The sequence below is a fragment of the Myxocyprinus asiaticus genome, chromosome 49 (assembly GCF_019703515.2).
Source record: "Myxocyprinus asiaticus isolate MX2 ecotype Aquarium Trade chromosome 49, UBuf_Myxa_2, whole genome shotgun sequence".
Taxonomy (NCBI): domain Eukaryota; kingdom Metazoa; phylum Chordata; class Actinopteri; order Cypriniformes; family Catostomidae; genus Myxocyprinus; species Myxocyprinus asiaticus.
This window is the reverse complement of record NC_059392.1, coordinates 17044854-17065436: the sequence shown is the minus strand read 5'-3', so window position 1 is coordinate 17065436 and position 20583 is coordinate 17044854. Positions and strand designations below refer to the sequence as shown.

At 39.7% G+C, this 20583-nt stretch overlaps 2 protein-coding genes across 7 annotated transcripts in view; one reads left to right on the top strand and one right to left on the bottom strand.

The window, feature by feature from the left end:
* LOC127438244 (protein TASOR-like) overlaps window positions 1–20583 on the bottom strand; it is a 202226-nt gene that overhangs the window by 18134 nt on the left and 163509 nt on the right. The gene's annotated exons all lie outside the window — the stretch shown is intronic.
* LOC127438284 (coiled-coil domain-containing protein 66-like) overlaps window positions 1–20583 on the top strand; it is a 28625-nt gene that overhangs the window by 6051 nt on the left and 1991 nt on the right. The window contains exons 2-6 of one of the 6 annotated variants that reach the window (XM_051693772.1): window positions 3815–3977; window positions 4084–4170; window positions 4534–4997; window positions 15617–15824; window positions 16082–16188. In XM_051693772.1, the coding sequence (XP_051549732.1) occupies window positions 3815–3977; window positions 4084–4170; window positions 4534–4778 (495 nt within the window). In that variant the 3' untranslated portion in view covers window positions 4779–4997; window positions 15617–15824; window positions 16082–16188. Of the gene's footprint in view, window positions 1–2623; window positions 3978–4083; window positions 4171–4533; window positions 7728–15616; window positions 15825–16081; window positions 16189–20583 lie in introns of those variants that run through there. The other 5 variants (XM_051693774.1, XM_051693773.1, XR_007896708.1 and 2 more) reach the window with 5 other exon arrangements.

The window sequence follows — 20583 nt, the reverse complement described above, 5'->3', positions numbered from 1 at the left end:
CCCGTCAACTTTATAAAAGACATCCTTTATGTGAGCATGTAGATATTTTGTGGTCATCCAAAGTGTCCATTCTTGATCTGGCCGGGAACTTCAGTGTAAAAAAAAATCTTCAGTCAATGCAAAAGTTTGTTGGAGTCATGCCATAAAATAAACTCCAGCCGCTAGGCGGAGTCAACGCAAAAAGAAACAAAAATGGCACCCAGCTTCCTCAGATAATAGAGTACCTGAACCACGAGTCAGTCCACTAATATAAGAAACATCAAATGGCTTACTCCAATGTATTTATAAAGGTGAGTGCCTGTTTTGGACAAGTAAATACTTTGCGACCATTCTTCGTTTCTATTCTCAGTTTGGCTGGGAACATCAATGCAAAGGCGATCTTCTGTTGGTGTAAGAGTTTCTTACATTCCTTGAACCGATCGTGTTTTTCTCTTGTCGAATTCGCAAAGTCCGGGAACAAGAAAATATTATGGTTCTTCCAAGAAATCTTCCCTTTAATCCTCGCCTGGCGCAACACGAGATCTTTATCGGATGATTTCAGAAATTTGGCCAGAATGGATCGAGGCCTGTCTCCCTCAGCAGATCTGCGAGCAGGGATTCTGTGAGCTCGCTTGATTTCCAGTTTATGGCCTGTTATGTCGAGCAGACTCGGGAAAAACTCGTCCAGGAATTTCACCATATCTCTGCCCTCTTCATGCTCAGGAATTCCAACAATTCGTATGTTATTCCTTCGGCTCATATTTTCAAAATATTCCAGTTTTTCTGAAATTAATTCCAAATCTGTTTTGGACACGGGCGGATTAGCGGATAATTCCCTTTCCGATGACTCAAGATAATCGATTCGTTTTTCAACTTCTGTCACTCTTGTAAACAACTCAGAGAATTTTGTTTCCATCGCCGTAATCGATCGACGTATTACAGCGAGATCCTCCAAGTCAGCAAGAACCTTCGTCAACATCACCAACATGTTGGACAACTGACGCTGAATATCTTCTCCTGATGTGCCGTCCAAATCGAGTCCCTGGTTCGCAGTCCCGTCAGAGGCCTCAGCTTGAACACTTAAGTGTCTTTAAATGTCTCCAGAGTCTGAGAATTTTGACTTCTTTGCCATGTTTACCTCAAAGAGCAAGTATGTAACTGGGTGTATCGAATCTCACCGGATCACAACATGAAAATAATTAAAAAACTAGCAAAGTTCGCAGAGCTCGTGTCTCACACGTCTGTCTCTTGCATGGCGTCACGTGAACCCGGTGCTTATCTTTTAAAGAAATAGTAAAATTATGTAATTCAGCTTGATTAAAAACTGCAGAGAATGTGAATCAGGATAGTCAAACCTCATTTCATAGTGATTACAACTGATAACATTAGTGTAACTGAACACAACAGTTATTATCGCCTCTACTGTGACCTGATTCGGTACATATATTATTTAATGTTAAATTATGAACATAAAATTTTCATTTGATATCATGCTGTCAAGAAATTACTGCATTCTTCCTTCTATTCAACAATTGATATCGTTCAATCAGGATGTTACTGCATTTTCCTGCTATTCAACAATTTATATCTTTTAGTCAGGATGTTACTGCATTCTTCCTGTTATTCAACAATTTATATCTTTCAATCAGGATATTACTAGGGATGTGCTCAAGTAATCGATTAGTCAAGTTCTCGTTCAGCTTTAAATATTCGAGTAGTGTTTTTACTAGTCAAATATTTAAAGTTGAACGAGAATTATATTTTTCCTTTTGCCTCGAAACTGGTTCTCTAACCTAAATCTTGCTGTTACAACTCAATCCATTGGTTGGCGCTGTGAATGCATGATGTTGTTAAAGAAAAAGTTCACCCAAAAATGAAAATTCTGCCATTATTTAAAGCGATTGTGTCGCTTCAGAAGACTTGGAATGTTTGTTTCTATGTGAGTGCAAATTATTTTTGTACTTTTTTTTTCAATCTAGATGATGTTGTATATGTATAGTGCTATTTTTTCATAAGAAAAACAGATTCAGAGGTTGAATTAAAAATTTCAAGAACCGTATTTTCCGGAATATAAGTCGACTTATTGTCCGAAGCAATTTATTTACATAACTTATACGTAATTGATGCCAGCCAGTGAAACACATTGCACACCAAAACACATATACTTTCATACAAACATATCAGTCAAAGAGATGGTAGTAGCATTTTAAAGTAGCCTATACAGGGAATATTTTGCCATTACAAAGTACTTTATGCAACCTGTTTAAATATTCTGTCAGTGAACCGGATAATTAGTGCGTAGTAAAGAGGGTTGCAAATATCAGAAATATCCATAGACAGTCGCTAACGTTAATAAATAAATAGAAGATAACAGGCATATTGTTTTACACACAGACTAAAAGCTATTTATTTGTATACAGCAGAAGTTACATATGTTATCAACAGATGTGGCTTATTTGTCGCATTTTTTTCATGAAACATAAACGGAATATGAAAAACTGTTACACACAATTGTAAATGCTCCCAATTAAAACAAGGCCAAATACTGTGTGATATGATGCCTAGATCCTGACCATACGTGTTTATTGGTGCAGAAAACATCAGCTCAGTGAAGCTCACAACGCTCAATTGGAGGATACTATTGTGGTCAAGAGCTGCCGCTTTGAGGCATGTTGGTAATATGTAAAGCAAGTGTGTATTGTCTATCATTATCACAGCAATAATATCATTTTATATATGCATGATTACAGTTGGAATGATGCCAGCTTCATTTCCGGTTGCCCAAAGTATACAGTGTTGATTTATTACACTAAGTGTAATACAGAATTTCTTCGCATGAAGTTGCATGTAGTGCAAAGTATAGTGTGACCAACCCTAAAGCACTGAATCCAGGAGAAACTTCAGCATTGTCATCAGATTTTGAATCGCTTATGACAAACGTCACTGCTTTTATATAATAGTGATTGGCTGGCGCCCGACGTTTTCTGCTTCTCATTTGAATAACTGTACGTGTCCACTGGTGCATTTTGAGCAGAGCTGAGCAGGCGTTTTCCATACATTCCTATGGGAGTCGAGCGACATGCTCGCACGGGGAATTCTGGGATTGACAAAGGAGCGGATTAAGCGTGCAGAACGACTGAACGCATCAAAAAAGTTGAGTAATGCTCAACAATAAGCAAATGAGAAGCGGAAAACACCGGGTGGCAGCCAATTACTATGAGCCAAAGCGGTGGTGTCTGTCATAAGTAACTCATAAGTCTGTCAGAAGAGGCTCATTCTCAGAGAAGACACATATAGACCTAATAATTTACAATCTCAATGAATGTGTTAAATGTACAGTGTAAACAGCTAAATTGACACTAAGCTCATCATATATCAAATATACCTCATATATTATTTGCTTATGCTTATTTGGGTTTAAACAATATTACCAGTCAAGAATAAAAATGAAATAAATGCAACATCATAGGTTAAGCGAACACAGTTTTAATACAATTATGACATGTAGTGTTAACAATCAGTCAGTAAAAAAACTCAAATTAAAGTTGCAAAGTTCCTTTGGCTTAACATGGCAAGTAAGCATTTCTGATATACATCATACAGTCTTAATGTACTTACTTTTAAGTCTTAACAGCTACAGCACATGAGAAAGACCACCCTGTAGTGTACACCAGGCTCCAGATAACCTCTTTTATTATAGCCATTTATAATAAGCATTTTAATTTTACATCAATGAGGTGTTATTGATAAAAATGTTAATCTTTAAATATTGCTGGAACTAAAACTAAAAGGTCCCACTAACTTTTGTCTCAGAAATGTCAAATGTTTATTGCAGGAGGTGCAGTCGCGTAAAACTGAGGAGTTGTATCTGAGTATTTGGAGAGCTCAAGAGGAGGCATTTAAAGATAAACAGCTCCAGAGAATCAGAGACCTCACCAAGAAAGGCCATGATGTGTCCAAACTACTGCAAAGCCATGAAGGAGACTCCATCTCACAGGGTATGTGAAAACTAGGATTTAACAAATGAATAATACCAGTCAAAATCTAGCATTTGACAAACTAGTATTTTAGCTTTTAGTGATTGTGATTCACCTGGTAAATCAGGCTGTTTAACATCATCAGAGAGTCAGATCCAGAGAGTGAAACCTTCAACCACAACATCTCCAAGAAGAGCCACAGCTGTTCAGACAGGTAATGTAATGTTTGACTTTCTTTTAAACTAAAAGTTCAGGCAAAAATTTGAGTGTGACAAGGAGGAGGGCGGGGCCGGCCCCCAATCGGGCTAATCAGCTGAGGAGAGGGATAAGTGCAACGAGATGCTGCAGTTCAGTAGAGAGGGAGCAACAGGCAGCTGGCCTGTATGCGTTTATGTTTGTGTGTTTTTTTGTTTAAGTTCTTATTAAATATTATTTTGACTGTTCAGCCAGTTCCCGCCTCCTCCTTTCCCAACCTTAACCTTGTTACAGTGAGGAACAGACAGAGTTGTTACTCACTGATAGTGCTAATTCGCAATTGCTTCAGATAAAAAAAAAATTATGTTCTCTGATTTTACAGAGGTCAGTCATCTGCCTGAGAATGATTCTGTTTGTGACACAGAACAACAATCTCTCAGTGCTACAGTGACACACACAGCTCCTGCAAACATGCTCACTACTAAGAAATCCAGACACAGCAATGCAAAAGCATCTGAGAGAAGCAACGTCAAGGAAAACATATGCACTGCACCTAAAGACTCTTATGAGCCGTATGCATGGGCCAACAGGAACCGCAGACAGCAGCTGGTGAAAAGGCCCGAGTGAAACACACAGAGACCTGGTAAAACGTTTGTGCCGGCGTCTGAGCGCTACCCTGAATCTCTACAGAAACATAGACAGCAGAGCAGGAAACAGAGATAGATGGAGCTCATGACGCTGGTGGAGAGAAACACAGTATCACGAACAGCACAGCCAGATCCTCCACATGCTGCTAATAATCACAAACCTCCAGTACACACGTACAGAAACTCAACGCAATTAAAGGTGATGCCAGAATTCTCTTTTAGGCACATTCCTGTTATGCAGTACATCTTAAACTGTATGAAAATGGATGAGTTTGTGTAACTTATGGAAGTATTTCTTCAACCCTTAAACGCATGGGTGTTTCGCCAAACATTATTATGTTTCTCGGGTCCTGCACATATCTATCACAAATGGATTTACAGGGGTATTCTGGACACCATGCAAGGCGCAGACATGTGAGCGACGAGCTCTGCACACTTTGCTGAATTTTTGATTATTCTCATGTTATAATCTGGTGAAATTTGATACACCCAGTTATACATTTGCCCTTTGTTGCAAAACATGGCAAAGAAGTCAAAATCCTCAGGCTCTGGCGATATTAAAAGACACTTACGTGTTCAGGATGAAAGCCCCGACAGGCCTACAGACCGGGGACTCGATTTGGATGGCGCGGCGGGAGAAGGAATCCAGCGTCAACTGTCCAACATGTCGGTGATGTTGACAAAGATTCTTGCTGACTTGGAGGATCTTGCTGTAATACGTCAATCGATTATGGCAATGGAAATAAAATTCTCTGAGTTAGGTACAAGAGTGACTGATGTTGAAAAACGAATTGATTTTCTGGAATCTTCGGAGAGGGAATTAATCGCTAATCCACCCGTGACCAAAGTTGATTTGGAACATCTTCTTGAAAAGCTTGAAGATCTTGAGAATAGAAGCCGCAGGAATAACATTCGAATTGTTGGAATTCCTGAGCATGAGGAGGGCAGAGATATGGTGAAATTCCTAGACGAGTTTTTCCCGAGTCTGCTCGACATAACAGGCCACAAGCTGGAAATTGAGCGAGCTCACAGAGTCTGCCCCGACCGATTCTTGCCAGATTTCTGAGATCATCCGATAAAGATCTTGTGTTGCGCCAGGCGAGGAGCAAAGGGAAGCTTTCTTGGAAGAACCATAATGTTTTCTTGTTCCCGGACTTTGCGAGTTCGACAAGAGAGAAACGCGATCGGTTCAAGGAATGTAAGAAACTCTTACATCAGAAAAAGATCACGTTCGCTCTGATGTTTCCTGCCAAACTTAGAATAGAAACAAAGGTCGGTCGCAAAGTATTCACATGTCCAAATCAGGCAATATCTTTTATAGAAAAGATACGCTCGTAGGCGTTCATGGACCTTTTGAGTTTAGAGGGATTGACGCCGGTTGGCGCTTTCGTGCGCGGGGTTAATGCGCACGTTTTTCTTTTTTCTGTTTGTTTTGTTCTGGGGGATGTTCGGGGGTTGATTGTTTCACTAATGGGGAATGTAGTCTGTATAATTTTGTTTTTCACACACAATTTTTTTTTTTTATTATATCAATATGTCAGTTGTTAATATGAGTGTACTATCTCTCTCCACATGGAATGTGAATGGGTTGGGGCACCCCATAAAAAGAAGTAAGGTTATTTCTTTTCTTAAACGTAAGAAATATGATATAGTGTTTCTTTAAGAAACACATCTCTCCCCGCAGAAAGCTGAAAAATTTGGGAAGATATGGGGTGGACATATTTTCTTTAGTGCTGGCTCAAGTAAAAGCAAAGGAGTCATTATATTGGTAAATAAACATCTACAATTAAAATGTCTCAAACAGACTAAAGATAAATTAGGAAGAGTAATTATTTGTTTAGCTGAAATTCAAGGGCAAAGTCTGATTTTGGCTAATATTTACGCACCTAACGCTGATGATCAGGGCTTTTTTATAGATCTTGAAGGGATGTCGCAAGCCGCTGGCACCCCTCATGATATAATATTGGGAGGAGACTTTAATCTTTTGATGGATTCAGTCCTTGATCATAGTGAAGCAAAAGTGTGCAAGCCCCCTAGAGCAACATTGACGCTTCACAGGATGTGTAAAAATCTTGGTCTTACAGATATTTGGAGACTTTTGAAACCATCTGGTAGGGACTATACATTTTTTTCATCAGTCCATAAGATTTATTCTAGAATAGATTTTTTTTTTTATATCCAAATCCCTCATTTCATCTGTTGTTGACTGCTCAATTGGAAATATCTTAGTCTTAGATCATGCTCTGGTGAGTTTAGAGGTGATGCCACATATAGAGAAAAATAAATCTTATAGTTGGTGCCTTAATGTGTCCCTTTTGCAAAATCCTGATTTCCAACAAATGTTAAAGACTGAAATCAGTGTTTATATGGAGACCAACTGGTCCTCAGTATCCTCTGTGGGTGTGGCTTGGGAGGCACTTAAGGCGGTTCTTAGGGGTCGGATCATACAGTATGCCTCATTCATTAAAAAATCCAAAGCACAGAACTTGTGGAGTTGGAAGAGAATATTAAAAGTGCTGAGGCAGAGCTGAAGCGCCGTATGTCATCTGATGGCCTCAGGGAATTGACCCGACTGAAATACAGATATAATACTATTTTGTCACGGAAAGTGGAGCTTTGGTTGTTCAGGGCATGACAGTCATACTTTGAGTCAGGTGATAAAGCAGGAAAACTTTTGGCTAGATATATAAAGCAGCGAGAGTCTTTTTCTATCATTCCCTCAGTGAAATCTGCTTGTGGTGAAATATTTACCTCGGCTATTGATATTAATAATGCCTTTAAAGAGTTCTATCTTGATCTCTATAGGTCCACGTCTTCATCCACTGATGAAGATATTAGGAACTTTGTGGAACCATTAGATCTCCCTAAACTGACGACTGAGCAAAAAAATTCTCTTGATTCTGAGATAACCTTGGAGGAGCTTGTTGAGGTAATTAAAGCCTTGCCCACAGGCAAGGCTCCGGGGCCTGACGGCTTTGCCGCTGAGTTTTTCAAATCTTATGCTACAGAACTGGCTCCACTTTTGTTAGAAGTTTATACTGATTCATTAAAGAATGGAAAGCTTCCGCCAACCATGACACAAGCCCGGATCAGTCTGATTCTAAAAAAGGACAAAGATCCAAGCGAGTGTAAAAGTTACCGCCCAATTTCCCTGATCCAGTTAGATGTAAAAATTTTGTCCAAAATTCTGGCTAATCGATTAAGTAAAGTTATGACATCACTTATACATATAGATCAGGTGGGGTTTATTCGAGGCCGTAGTTCTTCTGATAATATTAGGCGTTTCATCAATATCAGGTGGTCAATAGCGAATGATCAATATCCGGTTGCTGCCATCTCTCTTGACGCCGAAAAGACATTTGATATGGTAGAATGGGATTATCTTTTTAAGATTTTGGAAAGGTATGGGTTCGGGCATACATTTATTGGTTGGATTAAGTTACTTTATAGACACCCTGTAGCAGCGGTACAAACAAATGGGTTAATTTCAGATTATTTTACTCTGGATAGGGGCACCCGGCAGGGTTGCCCTCTTTCCCCATTATTGTTCTGTCTTGCCCTGGAACCATTAGCAGCCGCGATAAGAAAGGAGGATGATTTTCCAGGGGTGACGGCGGGAGGTGTAGCGCATAAGCTTCTGCTTTACGCAGATGATATTTTATTATTCGTCTCCGACCCCACTAGATCCATGCCTTGCCTCCACAGAATTATTAACTCCTTTTCCAAATTCTCAGCAAACAAAGTCAATTGGTCTAAATCTGAAGCTTTGGCTTTGACAGCGTAATGTCCAGTAACGGCCTTCCAGCCGGGTGCCTTCCAGTGGCCCAAACAGGGAATTAAGTATTTGGGAATTTTATTCCCAGCAAATTTGTCTGATTTAGTCAGAGTTAATTTTGATCCCTTAATAAAAAGGTTTTCGAATGATGTGGGCAGGTGGACTTCATTACACTTATCAATGATTGGGAAGGTTAATGATATTAAAATGAATTGCATTCCAAAATTTAACTACCTGCTACAATCTCTCCCTGTAGATGTCTGTCTCTCTTATTTTAAGCAATTTGATAGCATAGTGAAATCCTTCATTTGGAATGGTAAACATCCCAGGTTAAATTTCAGTAAGTTACATAGGCCGATTGACAAAGGTGGGTTAGGCCTACCCAAGATTTTATTTTATTATTATGCATTCAGTCTTAGACATTTGGTTCATTGGTCGCTTCCACCTGAGAGAGCTCCTCCCTGGTTTTGTACTGAAAAGGAAGTTCTTGCCCCTATCTCATCACTGCAAAGCCTTTCGATTAAATAGCTGGAGAGGTTAAGTCGCACCCCATTATTTTGCATTTGCACTCGTTATGGACAAAAGTGTCCAGAGTGTTTAATTCTGATATTTATTTAAACGTAGCCTCGAGCATATGGCTGAACCCTAAACTATGTATTAATAAGTCCCCTTTCTGTTGGTCAGATTGGATTGTGAGGGGGGTTAATGCACTTGGTGACCTGTATGAGGGTGGAGTATTGAGATCTTTTGAAAATGTGATTCAACATTTTGGGATTCCCAGATCTCAATTTTATAAGTATTTACAGCTGCGCCACCTGCTCTGCTCTGTTTTTGGGAGTAGCATACACCCCCCCCTAGAGCGGCAGATACTCTGGAAGTGGTGATTGCTGCTTTTGGGAAGGGTCATGAGGCATCAGTGTATTACTCCTTGTTAATTCAGAGTCAGGGGGACGGAGCTTTAATTTCTCTTAAAAGATTATGGGAGAAAGATTTAAACTTGGTATTGGTGGAGGGAGTGTGGGCAAGGATTCTAAAAAACATAAAGTCTGCGTCTAGAGATGCAAGGGTTCGCCTTATGCAATTTAAGATTTTACATAGATTTTATTGGAACCCCTCTAGATTGAATAGGCTGGCAATGCCATACTGAAGATGGAGACACCATCCATGTTTTTTGGGGGTGCCTTAAGATCCAAGAATTTTGGCTGAAGGTGCAAAGTTTTGTGTGTGATGTGTTGGGCACTCGGGTCTCGTTCTGCCCCAGACTCTGTATTTTGGGAGATGGGGAGGTCATGGATTTGGTAGATAAGTACATGAAGGACTGGGTTTTGACCGGTGTGATGATTGGTAGGCAGGTTATTTTGAGGAGTTGGAAGCCGGTTGGAGCACCCTCGTTCCCGGAGTGGTGCGCGGAGATGGGGAGGGTGGCTGCCTTCGAGGAGGGGTCGAGCATTAAGATGGGGGTTAGGGAAACTTACAATAAGAAATGGGGCAATTATTTGCATTTTTGAGGGAATCTCGAGGTGGGGCGGTGGAGGGAGTAATTTAGAGTTTAGTTTTTTTATTTTTTATTATTATTATACTTGATTATTGTATGTTATTTTATGTTATTGTTTTAGTTTCTGTGTGTGTGTCTATATTCTATTGACCACAGGGGTGTTCGTGGGGGGATCAGGGTGGGTTGAGAGTTTGGTAGGGGGAGGGGATATAGTGGGGGTTTAATGTTTAAAGTTTTTGATTCATTATATAGACGTTGTTGTATTTCTTGTGTTAATTTATGAATCAATAAAAATTTTAATAACAAAAAAAAAAAACTCATTGAGTGGCTTTGGCTTGTAATGTGGTGTCGAGCACAGGCTGCGACAACCTATCTGTCACAGGTGAGCCCCAATCATGGGCCAGACATAAAGTTTCTAAAGCTCCGGCTGAGGATGCCAGATCACGCCTTGTGCTTGCGAGAGCAGATCTCTCCTCAGTGGAATTTTCTAAGGGGGTTTTAGGGGGGTTTTCTAAGGGGAGATTTTCCTAAAGCACCTAATCACTGAGATAGTTCAATACATGAACTCCGCTCAGCCTTAGCAGAGCGAGCACCAAATATACATATTTCATAATTGTGTGGGTTGCCATAGGCAGGCCGAAGGGCATGACTTTGAACTGGTATGCAGTCCCCTTAAAGGCGAATCTGAGTGATTTGAGTGTCCATTTCAAATGTCTCAAGTCCAGTATAGGCCATAGCCCACCATTCTTCCTGATGCTAGCAGAAAATAGTGGCTGTTGAAACATTTCTTCATGCCAGTACACTACCTGTCACATCTTTGGCAAGGAAACATTATACCTCGAGCACAAAATCGGCACGTTCCGCACCGTGACGGTGGAGGAGAGGATGCCGTTAAAGCGAGCCAACTGAAGCACAGTCATAAGTAGTTTTGTGCCTCGTGCAACAGCAACAGGGTTTGAAAACTTTGTTGGAACGTGACAATCATGGTATGGCGTCAGCAGCAACACAAACATTGAACACACTGTGATCCGGCCACTTTACAGGGCCTACTTGAGGCCTGAAGAAAGCGTTATGTACACCTTAAATCTTCATGTTGCGACATAGCAGTGTTTGGACACGTCACCAACCATAGTAAAACTGTCACTGAAAATTACCTGCTTTTTGCTGCCAACCCGTTCCCAGCTTGCGATAGCAGGGACAGCAGGGGTAAATTACGGTAAGTGTCTCACCAGAGCGGGTTCATGTCTTACTAATGAAAGCCCAGCTACAAAATATCCCTGACATCATCACCACCGCTGAACATTAACTATAGTAGCGTACCGGAGCGAACCTCAAATAGACATTGGTGCACTGAACAGGCGAATCCGCTTGAGATGGAGAAGAAAAGAGACGCAAGGCTCAAGCGGTGACAAATCAGCCTCAAATTCTCCGTGTTCTATATCCTGTCCTCGCATGCGTCACTCGTGTGGTCCCCCCACAGAAGGAGTATGGCTGGAGGAGAGGGAAGTGGCTTCCCTCTCGGCTCGCTTTCATTATGAAAGCCGAAGTGTTTCCAGTTTTATGCTCTCACAATGAACACAATCAATCTCAGGGAACACTGTTTCAGCGTGGGCTCAGCCCAAGCAATAGAAGCACTTCTACTGAATGGGTGACAAGTCCTCCTCAAATATCTGTGCTCTATTCCTATCCTAGCGCATTTGGTCGGAAGCTGCATGAGGAGGAGGAGAGGGGAGCGGCTTCGACTTTTGAGTGAAAGCGAGATGAGACAAAACGTTCACAGTGAACGCAGTCAGTCTCAACGATTGTCTCTTATATAAAACAGCACTCGTGCCTATCAAACAGAGAGATATATTGCTCACAAGGTGGAAAACATTTGCAAAATGCCATCTTGAAAAATATGTTTTCAAGCAAATGGCTCTTTTATGTGCTTTACACTCAATAAAACACACAACAACAATCACAATGCATAATGGATACGCTGTTTGTCGAAGCACAGGCAGGGAAATAGAAAATAATCCATTTGCTGTTAAGGTGTGCAGATTTAACAAAGAGGCGAAGATTCTGGCGTCCAGAGATGAGAGATGTTATCACGACTCAATGTTCGTTTAGTATTTCAAACAGCTTCATGCCGGTGTTTTTTTTCCGATTAACACTTTTTATTGATTCTAACAATTGAAACAGAAAAGCAAAACCTATATGCACAGAATCGACTTTTAACCCCCATTATTCCCCTTCCCCCTTCCAATCCTCCAACAAACATCCCTGTGGTCAAAGCAAAAAAAAAAAAAAAAAAAAAAAAAATCTCTCTCTCTCTCTCTATATATATACACACACACACACACACACACACACACACACACACACACACACACACACACACTACTGGTCAAAAGTTTTGAAACACTCATTCTTTATTATAATTTCTTTTTCACTTTTAGAATAATAGTCATCAAAACTATGGAATAACATAAATGGGACTATGGGAATTATGTTGTGACTAAACAAAATCCAAAATAAATCAAAACTCTGTTATAATTTAGCATCTTCAAAGTAGTCACCCTTTGCCTAGAATTTTCAGACATGTACTCTTGGCATTTTCTCAACCATCTTCTTGGGGTATCACCCTGGGATGCTTTTTAAACAGTATTGAAGGAGTTCCCATCTATGTTGGGCACTTATTGGCTGCTTTTCTTTATTATTTGGTCCAAGACATCAATTTCAAAAACTTTTTTTTTTATTATTAAATTTTAGTTTTATAATGAAATAAATTAATATGTTGGCACAATTATATTTTTGTCTACAAAACTAATTTCAAACATTTAAGTATACGCCTTAAGATCAAAAGATTTTTAAGATCATGAGAAACATTTCAGTCAAGTGTTTCAAAACTTTTGAAACACTTGTGTTACATATATATATATATATATATATATATATATATATATATATATATATATATATATATATATATATAAAATAATTAAAAAATAATAATCACACACATTTAAACTATCCTTCTCCACTGCCCCTCCCTGAGAGCTTTCCAAAAAGGTAGCTGCCCCACTTCATATTAAACACCCCCTGGTTGCCTAGCCTTCTGTCTGACATCTCCTCAAATGTGCCACCCTGCCCATCTCCGGGCACCACTCCCAAAATGTGGGTTCTGACTTCCATCCTCTCAGAATGATCTGTCAACCGATCATGACACTGGCTAGGATCCAATTTCTTATATATTTATCCCCTATACTAATGACTGCCCCATCGCCTAAATCACAGAGTCTGGGGCAAAATTACATTTGAGTTGTGTCCCCATCTTCTGATTGGCATCGCCAGCAGGTGGGTGTGTCTTTAAGACCAAGCCTGTATAATCTAGAGGGGGTCCAATAGAATCAATGTAAAATCTTGAATTGCATAAGGCGCACCCTTGCATCTCTAGATGCAGATGCCCACACTCCCTCTTCCAATACCAAGTTTAAATCTTTCTACCATAACCTCTTGAGAGAAGTTAAAGCTCCTTCCCCCAGACTCTGAATTAGCAGGGAGTAATACACTGATGCCTCATGGCCTTTTGCAAAAGCAGTAATCACCACTTCCAGAGTATCTGCCGCTTTAGTGGGGTGTATGCTACTCCCAAAAATAGTATAAAGCAGGTGGCGCAGCTGTAAATACTTAAAGAATTGAGACCTGGGAATCCCAAAATTTTGAACCAAATTTTCAAAGGATTTTAAAACTCCACTCTCATATAGGTCACTGAGTGTATTAACCTCCCATGCCAGTGGTTTAGAGTATTTCATTTGTAGTATGTGAGCGTTATGACAAAAATCAGCAGATATCAACTAATATCACCAAATGTGTTGAAAATGCCCTGTAAACCTGTAAAAAATGAGTAGTGATCATGATCTTTTGCAATCTTGGCTTTTATGAAGCAACATAAAATACTGGAGTGAACCAACACACCCACTGGTTGAAAATGATATCTGTCACACTTTATGCAAGTTATACACACAGTGAAAGATAAAGAAACACTGATTTAAGATTATTTAAGCAGTTTGGTTGATACATTTTTGTTTAAATTAAGGAACAGGGTAAGAGAGGTTGTGCTGCAGTATATTGTAAATATAGTCAGGGCTGGTTGTAGTTAGGCACGAGTTACTATATTTGCAATATAACAAAACCTCAAGAGCCTTATTGCTGTTAAGTCAAGTTATTTTTATTTGTATAGCACTTTTCACAACACATCATTTCAAAGCAGCTTTACAGAGAATTATGCTTTAACAGAAAAATAAGCTGTAATATAGTAATGTTTTCGAGTCATAATAGTGCAGTTTAATAAAAAAACATAATGGCAAATTGCACCTTGAAATAAATAAATAAATAAATAAATTCTATTTGTATTTAAACCACCAGCGAGCAGCTAAAGGTGACTGTGGCAAGGAACACAAAACTCCATAAGATGTTGGTTAATGGAGAAAAATAATCTTGGGAGAAACCAGGTTCACTGTGGGAGCCAGTTCCCCTCTGGCTAAACAGCATGAATATAATGCCAGTATTAGTTATTTATGTGTAGTATAAGTCAGGACATAAAATTAGTATACTAAGTGTTAGGGGCCAATTTTTGAACAAAAAGAGTTTGTATGAAAAAAGATGGGTGTTGCGCAATAATACACACAGTTGCCGGTAAACGGGTTTAAAGTCATAGATGTTTTTATATAGTGGATTTTAGCTTAACTGGGATGCTGTATTGACCTATTTACTATTTGGATATAAATTAAATTCATGTAAGATTTCATGATAGTCTAGTTTGTAATAGTTCTCATTAACTCAGTCCTGATATCTAAGATTTGAATGAAGTTTCCAAAATGAGCTTAAAAATGTATATGCTCGCTTGTGGTTGATACATGTTTGTTTTTTCGGAAAATGTATTTAGGAATATAGACGCTCATCAAAAAAGTCTTGTGACTTTGCCTCAACAAGAATATCATTGCATATAATCTGAAATGTTGCTTTGGTTATTCTGAAATGCTGTCATCAAAAGGATTGGCTACTATTACCTCCCAGAACTGCCTGACATGCTTATGCTGCCAGACAAAAAGCATCTACCACAGAATGCAAGCAAACATGAAGTTCAAGAGTGTTTGTCTGCACGCTCTAAAACCCAAGTAATTTATTATATTTAACAAAAGAACCACAGAGGCTTGAACTTCCATTATCATTTCTATGTTGTTCCAATTTTCCTAGAAGTGACAGCTGTGCTCTCTTAAACGCATGGGATGGAAACGCTGCTTTATTCGCAAATAGTTTTTGTGATGTTCCGATTTTTCGCATAAATTCATAACTAGGATGGGAACGTGTAATCTCAATGACGTCTGCCACACGTGAGCGTTTAAGCAAGATAAATTCAACAGAAAACAAGATGTGTGAAACAGACCTTAGTGTTGTGTTAGCATGTCTATCATCATACTGTTTTTGTTTGGAGTATAAAGACATTTAGTAACTTTCACTCTTGACTTTGAGGTTATAAAGTGCACTTGTCTTCTATGTCCTGTAGGGTGCACTCTCCACCCGTTCCTGCAGTAAAGAACCGTATACAGCAGCCGTCCCAGCACAGATGGTAGAAGAGCAAGTGCAGGACACAGGCCGTCCTCCCTCATTAGATTACGTGCCCTACTTACGGACAGATGAGGTTTATAACATGGATCCTCTGGCTCCTCTCTCCAGACCCTCCACACATGAAGCCCAGCAGAGAGTCCACACAGGTAAACAAACTACAGCCAGCAGACTGCTCCACAAACACATTACACCAGAGTTTTAATAGGAAGCATTTGCTATTGAAATTGGAAGTTGGGAATGTGTATACCATCTAAATGTTAGTCAACTTTTAGTACACTAGCATATATATATATTATCTCTATAATACAAATATTAAAACGGGATCTTTGTGGATTTTAGTTAAAGGCCCCATGAAATCACAAATGAAGTTATTGTGACAGGATGTTAATTGTTTGATTTGCAGCTATGAGAAGCAGGCAGGTGACCCCTCCGGTACAACACGATCCATCACACCCTGAAAGCACTGAAAAGCAGCAGGCTATACTGAAGGGTCTATCTCAGCTAAGACAGGTAATAAGACTTTTCCTGTGATGATAATAATACCATGTTGTTCATGTCCGATACATTCAATAAGTGTTTCCTACACTGCTATTCAGCCATCTATAGTGACACAGCAAAAGAAAATACACTCACTGAGCACTTTACTAGGAACACCTGTACACCTCCTTATTCATGTGATTATCTAACCAGCAGCAGTGCAATGCATAACATTATGCACATATGGGTCAGGAACTTCAGTTAATGTTCACAACCATCAGAATGGGGGAAAAAAATTTGATCTCAGTGATTTTGACCGTGGCATGATTGTTGGTGCTGGACAGGCTGGTTTGAGTATTTTTGTAACTGCTGATCTCCTGGGATTTTCATTCAAAACAGTCTCTGTCTAGACTGTAACAAAACAAAAACCATTCAGCGAGCGGCAGTTCTGTGAGCGAAAACGGCTTGTTAATGGCAGAGGTCAGAGGATAATGGCCAGACTGGTCCAAGCTGATAGGAATGTGACATTAACTCAAATAAACACGTTACAACAGTGCTATGCAAAGAAGTATTTCTTAAGATTAACATTTTTATTTGAGTCATAGAAATGACAATGAAAAACAAAACATATATACAATGAATCAACATTCAACTCCCACTACTACCCCTCCCCCTCCCCAATCAACAATCCCATCCGACCCCCTACGAACATCCTCGTGGTCTCACATAAGTGCACAAACACAGAAATATATATATATATATATATATATATATATATATATATATATATATATATATATATATATAATCATACACATCTCAAACTATGCCTCTCTCTCCACAGTCCCTCCCCGAGAGTCCCCCAAAAATGTCAAATAACTGCCCCATTTCCCATCAAATGAATCCCAGATCCCTAGCCTTCTACACGACAACTCCTCGAAAGCTGCCACCCTGCCCATCTCTTAGCACCAATCACAAAACTAGGGGGCTCCAGCTGACTTCCATCCTCTAAGGATAACCTGTCTGCCCACCATAACACCGGCCAGGATCCAATTCTTCTTATACTTATCTCCTACATCAATGACCGCCCCGTCACCCAAAATACAGAGTCTGGGGCAAAAGGAGATCTGATTACCCAATACGTCGGCCATAAAATTCTGGACCCTCAACCAGAACTCCTGTATCTTACGACACCCCCAAAAAGCATGGGTGGTATCTCCATCTTCTAAATGGCATCGCCAGCAGGTGGGTGTGTCCTTAAGACCAAGCCTATACAATTTAGAAGGGGTCCAATAAAATCTATGTAGAATCTTAAATTACATAAGGCGCACCCTTGCATCTCTAGATGCAGACTTGACATTTTTAAGAATCCTAGCCCACACTCCCTCCTTCAAAAACAAATTTAAATCTTCCTCCCATAATCTTTTGAGGGAATTTAAAGCTCTGTCCCCCAGACAGTGAATTATCAGGGAGTAATACACTGATGCCTCATGACCTTTTCCAAAAGCAGTAATCACCACTCCCAGAGTATCTGCCGCTCTAGGGGGGTGCGTGCCACTCCCAAAAACAGTGCAGTGTAAGTGGCGCAGCTGTAAATACTTATAAAATTGAGATCTGGGAATCCCAAAATTTTGAACCAAATTTTCAAAAGGTCTCAATACTCCACTCTCATATAGATCACCGAGTGTATTAACTCCCCTCACAAACCAACAGAAATGGGACTTATAAATGCATAGTTTAGGGTTCTGCCATATGCTCGAGGCTACATTTAAATAAATATCCGAATTAAACACTCTGGACACTTTTGTCCAAATCAAGTGTAAATGCAAAATAATGGAGTGTGACTTAACTTCTCCGATTAATTTGATCGAAAGGCTATGCAGAGGCGAGATAGGGGCAAGAGCTTCCTTTTCAATACAAAACCAGGGAGGGGCACTCTCAGGTGGAAGCGACCAATGAACCAAACGTCTGAGACCGAATTCATAATAATAAAATAAAATCTTGGGTAGGCCTAATCCACCTTTGTCAATCGGCAATGTAACTTATTAAAGTTTAACCTGGCACGCTTACCATTCCAAATGAGAGAGAGAGACATCTATAGGGAGAGACTGTATGAAATGAAGGATTAGCTATGCTATCAAATTGCTTGAAATAAGAGAGGGGGACATCTACATGGAGAGACTGTAAAAGGTAGTTGAATTTTGGAATACAATTCATTTTAATTACATTAACCTTCCCAATCATCGATAAGTGTAATGAAGCCCACCTGTCCACATCATTCGAAAACCTTTTTATTAAGGGATCAAAATTTACTCTGAATCTGAAAATTTACTAAATCAGACAAATTTGCTGGGAATAAAATGCCCAAATACTTAATGCCCTGTTTGGGCCACTGGAAGGCGCCCAGCTGGAAGGCCGTTACTGGACAGTACGCTGTCAAAGCCAAAGCTTCGGATTTAGACCAGTTGACTTTGTATCCTGAGAACTTGGAAAAGGAATTAATAATTCTGTGGAGGCAAGGCATAGATCTAGTGGGGTCGGAGATGAATAATAAAATATCATCTGCGTAAAGCAGAAGCTTATGCGCCACACCTCCCACAATCACCCCTGGAAAATCATCCTCCTTTCTTATCGCAGCTGCTAATGGTTCCAGGGCAAGACAGAACAATAATGGGGAAAGAGGGCAACCCTGCTGAGTGCCCCTATTCAGAGTAAAATAATCTGAAATTAATCCATTTGTTTGTACCGCTGCTACAGGGTGTTTATAAAGTAACTTAATCCAACCAATAAATGTACTCCCGAACCCATACATTTCCAATCTTAAAATATAATCCCATTCTACCATATCAAACGCCTTTTCGCCATCAAGTGAGATGGCAGCAACCGGAGACTGATCATTCGCTACTGACCACATGATATTGATAAAACGCCTAATGTTATCAGAAGAGCTGCGGCCCCGAATAAACCCCACCTGATCTATATGTATAAGAGATGTCATAACTTAATCGGTTGGCCAAAATTTTTGACAACATTTTGACATCTAGTTGGATCAGGGAGATTGAACGGTAACTTTTACACTTGCTTGGATCTTTTTCCGTTTTAAGAATCAGACTGATCCGGGCTTGTGTCATGGTTGGGGGAAGCTTTCCATTCTTTAATGATTCAGTATAAACTTCTAACAAAAGTGGAGCCAGTTCTGTAGCATAGGATCTAAAAAATTCTGTGGCAAAATCATCTGGCCTCGGAGCCTTGCCAGTAGGTAGGGACTTAATTACCTCATCAAGCTCCTCCAAGTTTATCTCAGAATCAAGAGCATTTTTTTGCTCAGTCTTCAGTTTACGAAGATCTAATGGTTCCACAAAGTTTCTGATGTCTTCATCAGTAGACAAAGACGTGGAACTATAAAGAACAAGATAGAATACTTTAAAGGCATTATTAATATCAATGGCTGAGGTAAGAATTTCACCACCAGCAGATTTCACTGAGGGAATGGTAGAAAAAGACTCTCTCTGCTTTATATATCTAGCCAAAAGCTTCCCTGCTTTGTCCCCCGACTCAAAGTATGACTGTCTTGCCCTGAATAACCAAAACTCCACTTTCTGCAACAAAATAGTATTATATCTATATTTCAATCAGGTCAATTCTCTGAAGCCATCAGATGACATACAGTGCTTCAGCTCTGCCTCTGCACATTTAATAATTCCTTCCAACTCCACGAGTTCTCGTGCTTTGGATTTTTTGGTGAATGAGGCATACTGTATGATCCGACCTCTAAGAACCGCCTTAAGTGCCTCCCAAGCTACACATCCTGTGAAGCGTCAATGTTGCTCTAGGGGGCTTACACACTTTTGCTTCACTGTGATCAAGGTCCATCAAAAGATTAAAGTCTCCTCCCAATATTATATCATGAGGGGTGCCAGCGGCTTGGAACATCCCTTCAAGATCTATAAAAAAGCCCTGATCATCAGCGTTAGGTGCGTAAATATTAGCCAAAATCAGACTTTGCCCCTGAATTTCTGCTAAAACAATAATGACTCTTCCTAGTTTATCATTAAACTGTTTGAGAAATTTGAATTGTAAATGTTTATTTACTAATATAATGACTCCCTTGCTTTTACTTGAGCCAACACTAAAGAAAACATGTCCACCCCATATCTTCCCAAATTTTTCAGCTTCCTGCGGGGAAAGATGTGTTTCTTGATGAAACACTATATCATGTTTCTTATATTTAAGAAAAGAAATAACCTTCCTTCTTTTTATGGGGTGCCCCAACCCATTCACATTCCATGTGGAGAGAGATAGTACACTCATATTAACATTTGACATTTTGATATAATAGAAAAAAAAATTGTGTGCCAAAAACAAAATTATGAAGACCACATTTCAACATCAATGCAACAATAAAACCTCGAACTTCCCCCCGAACAA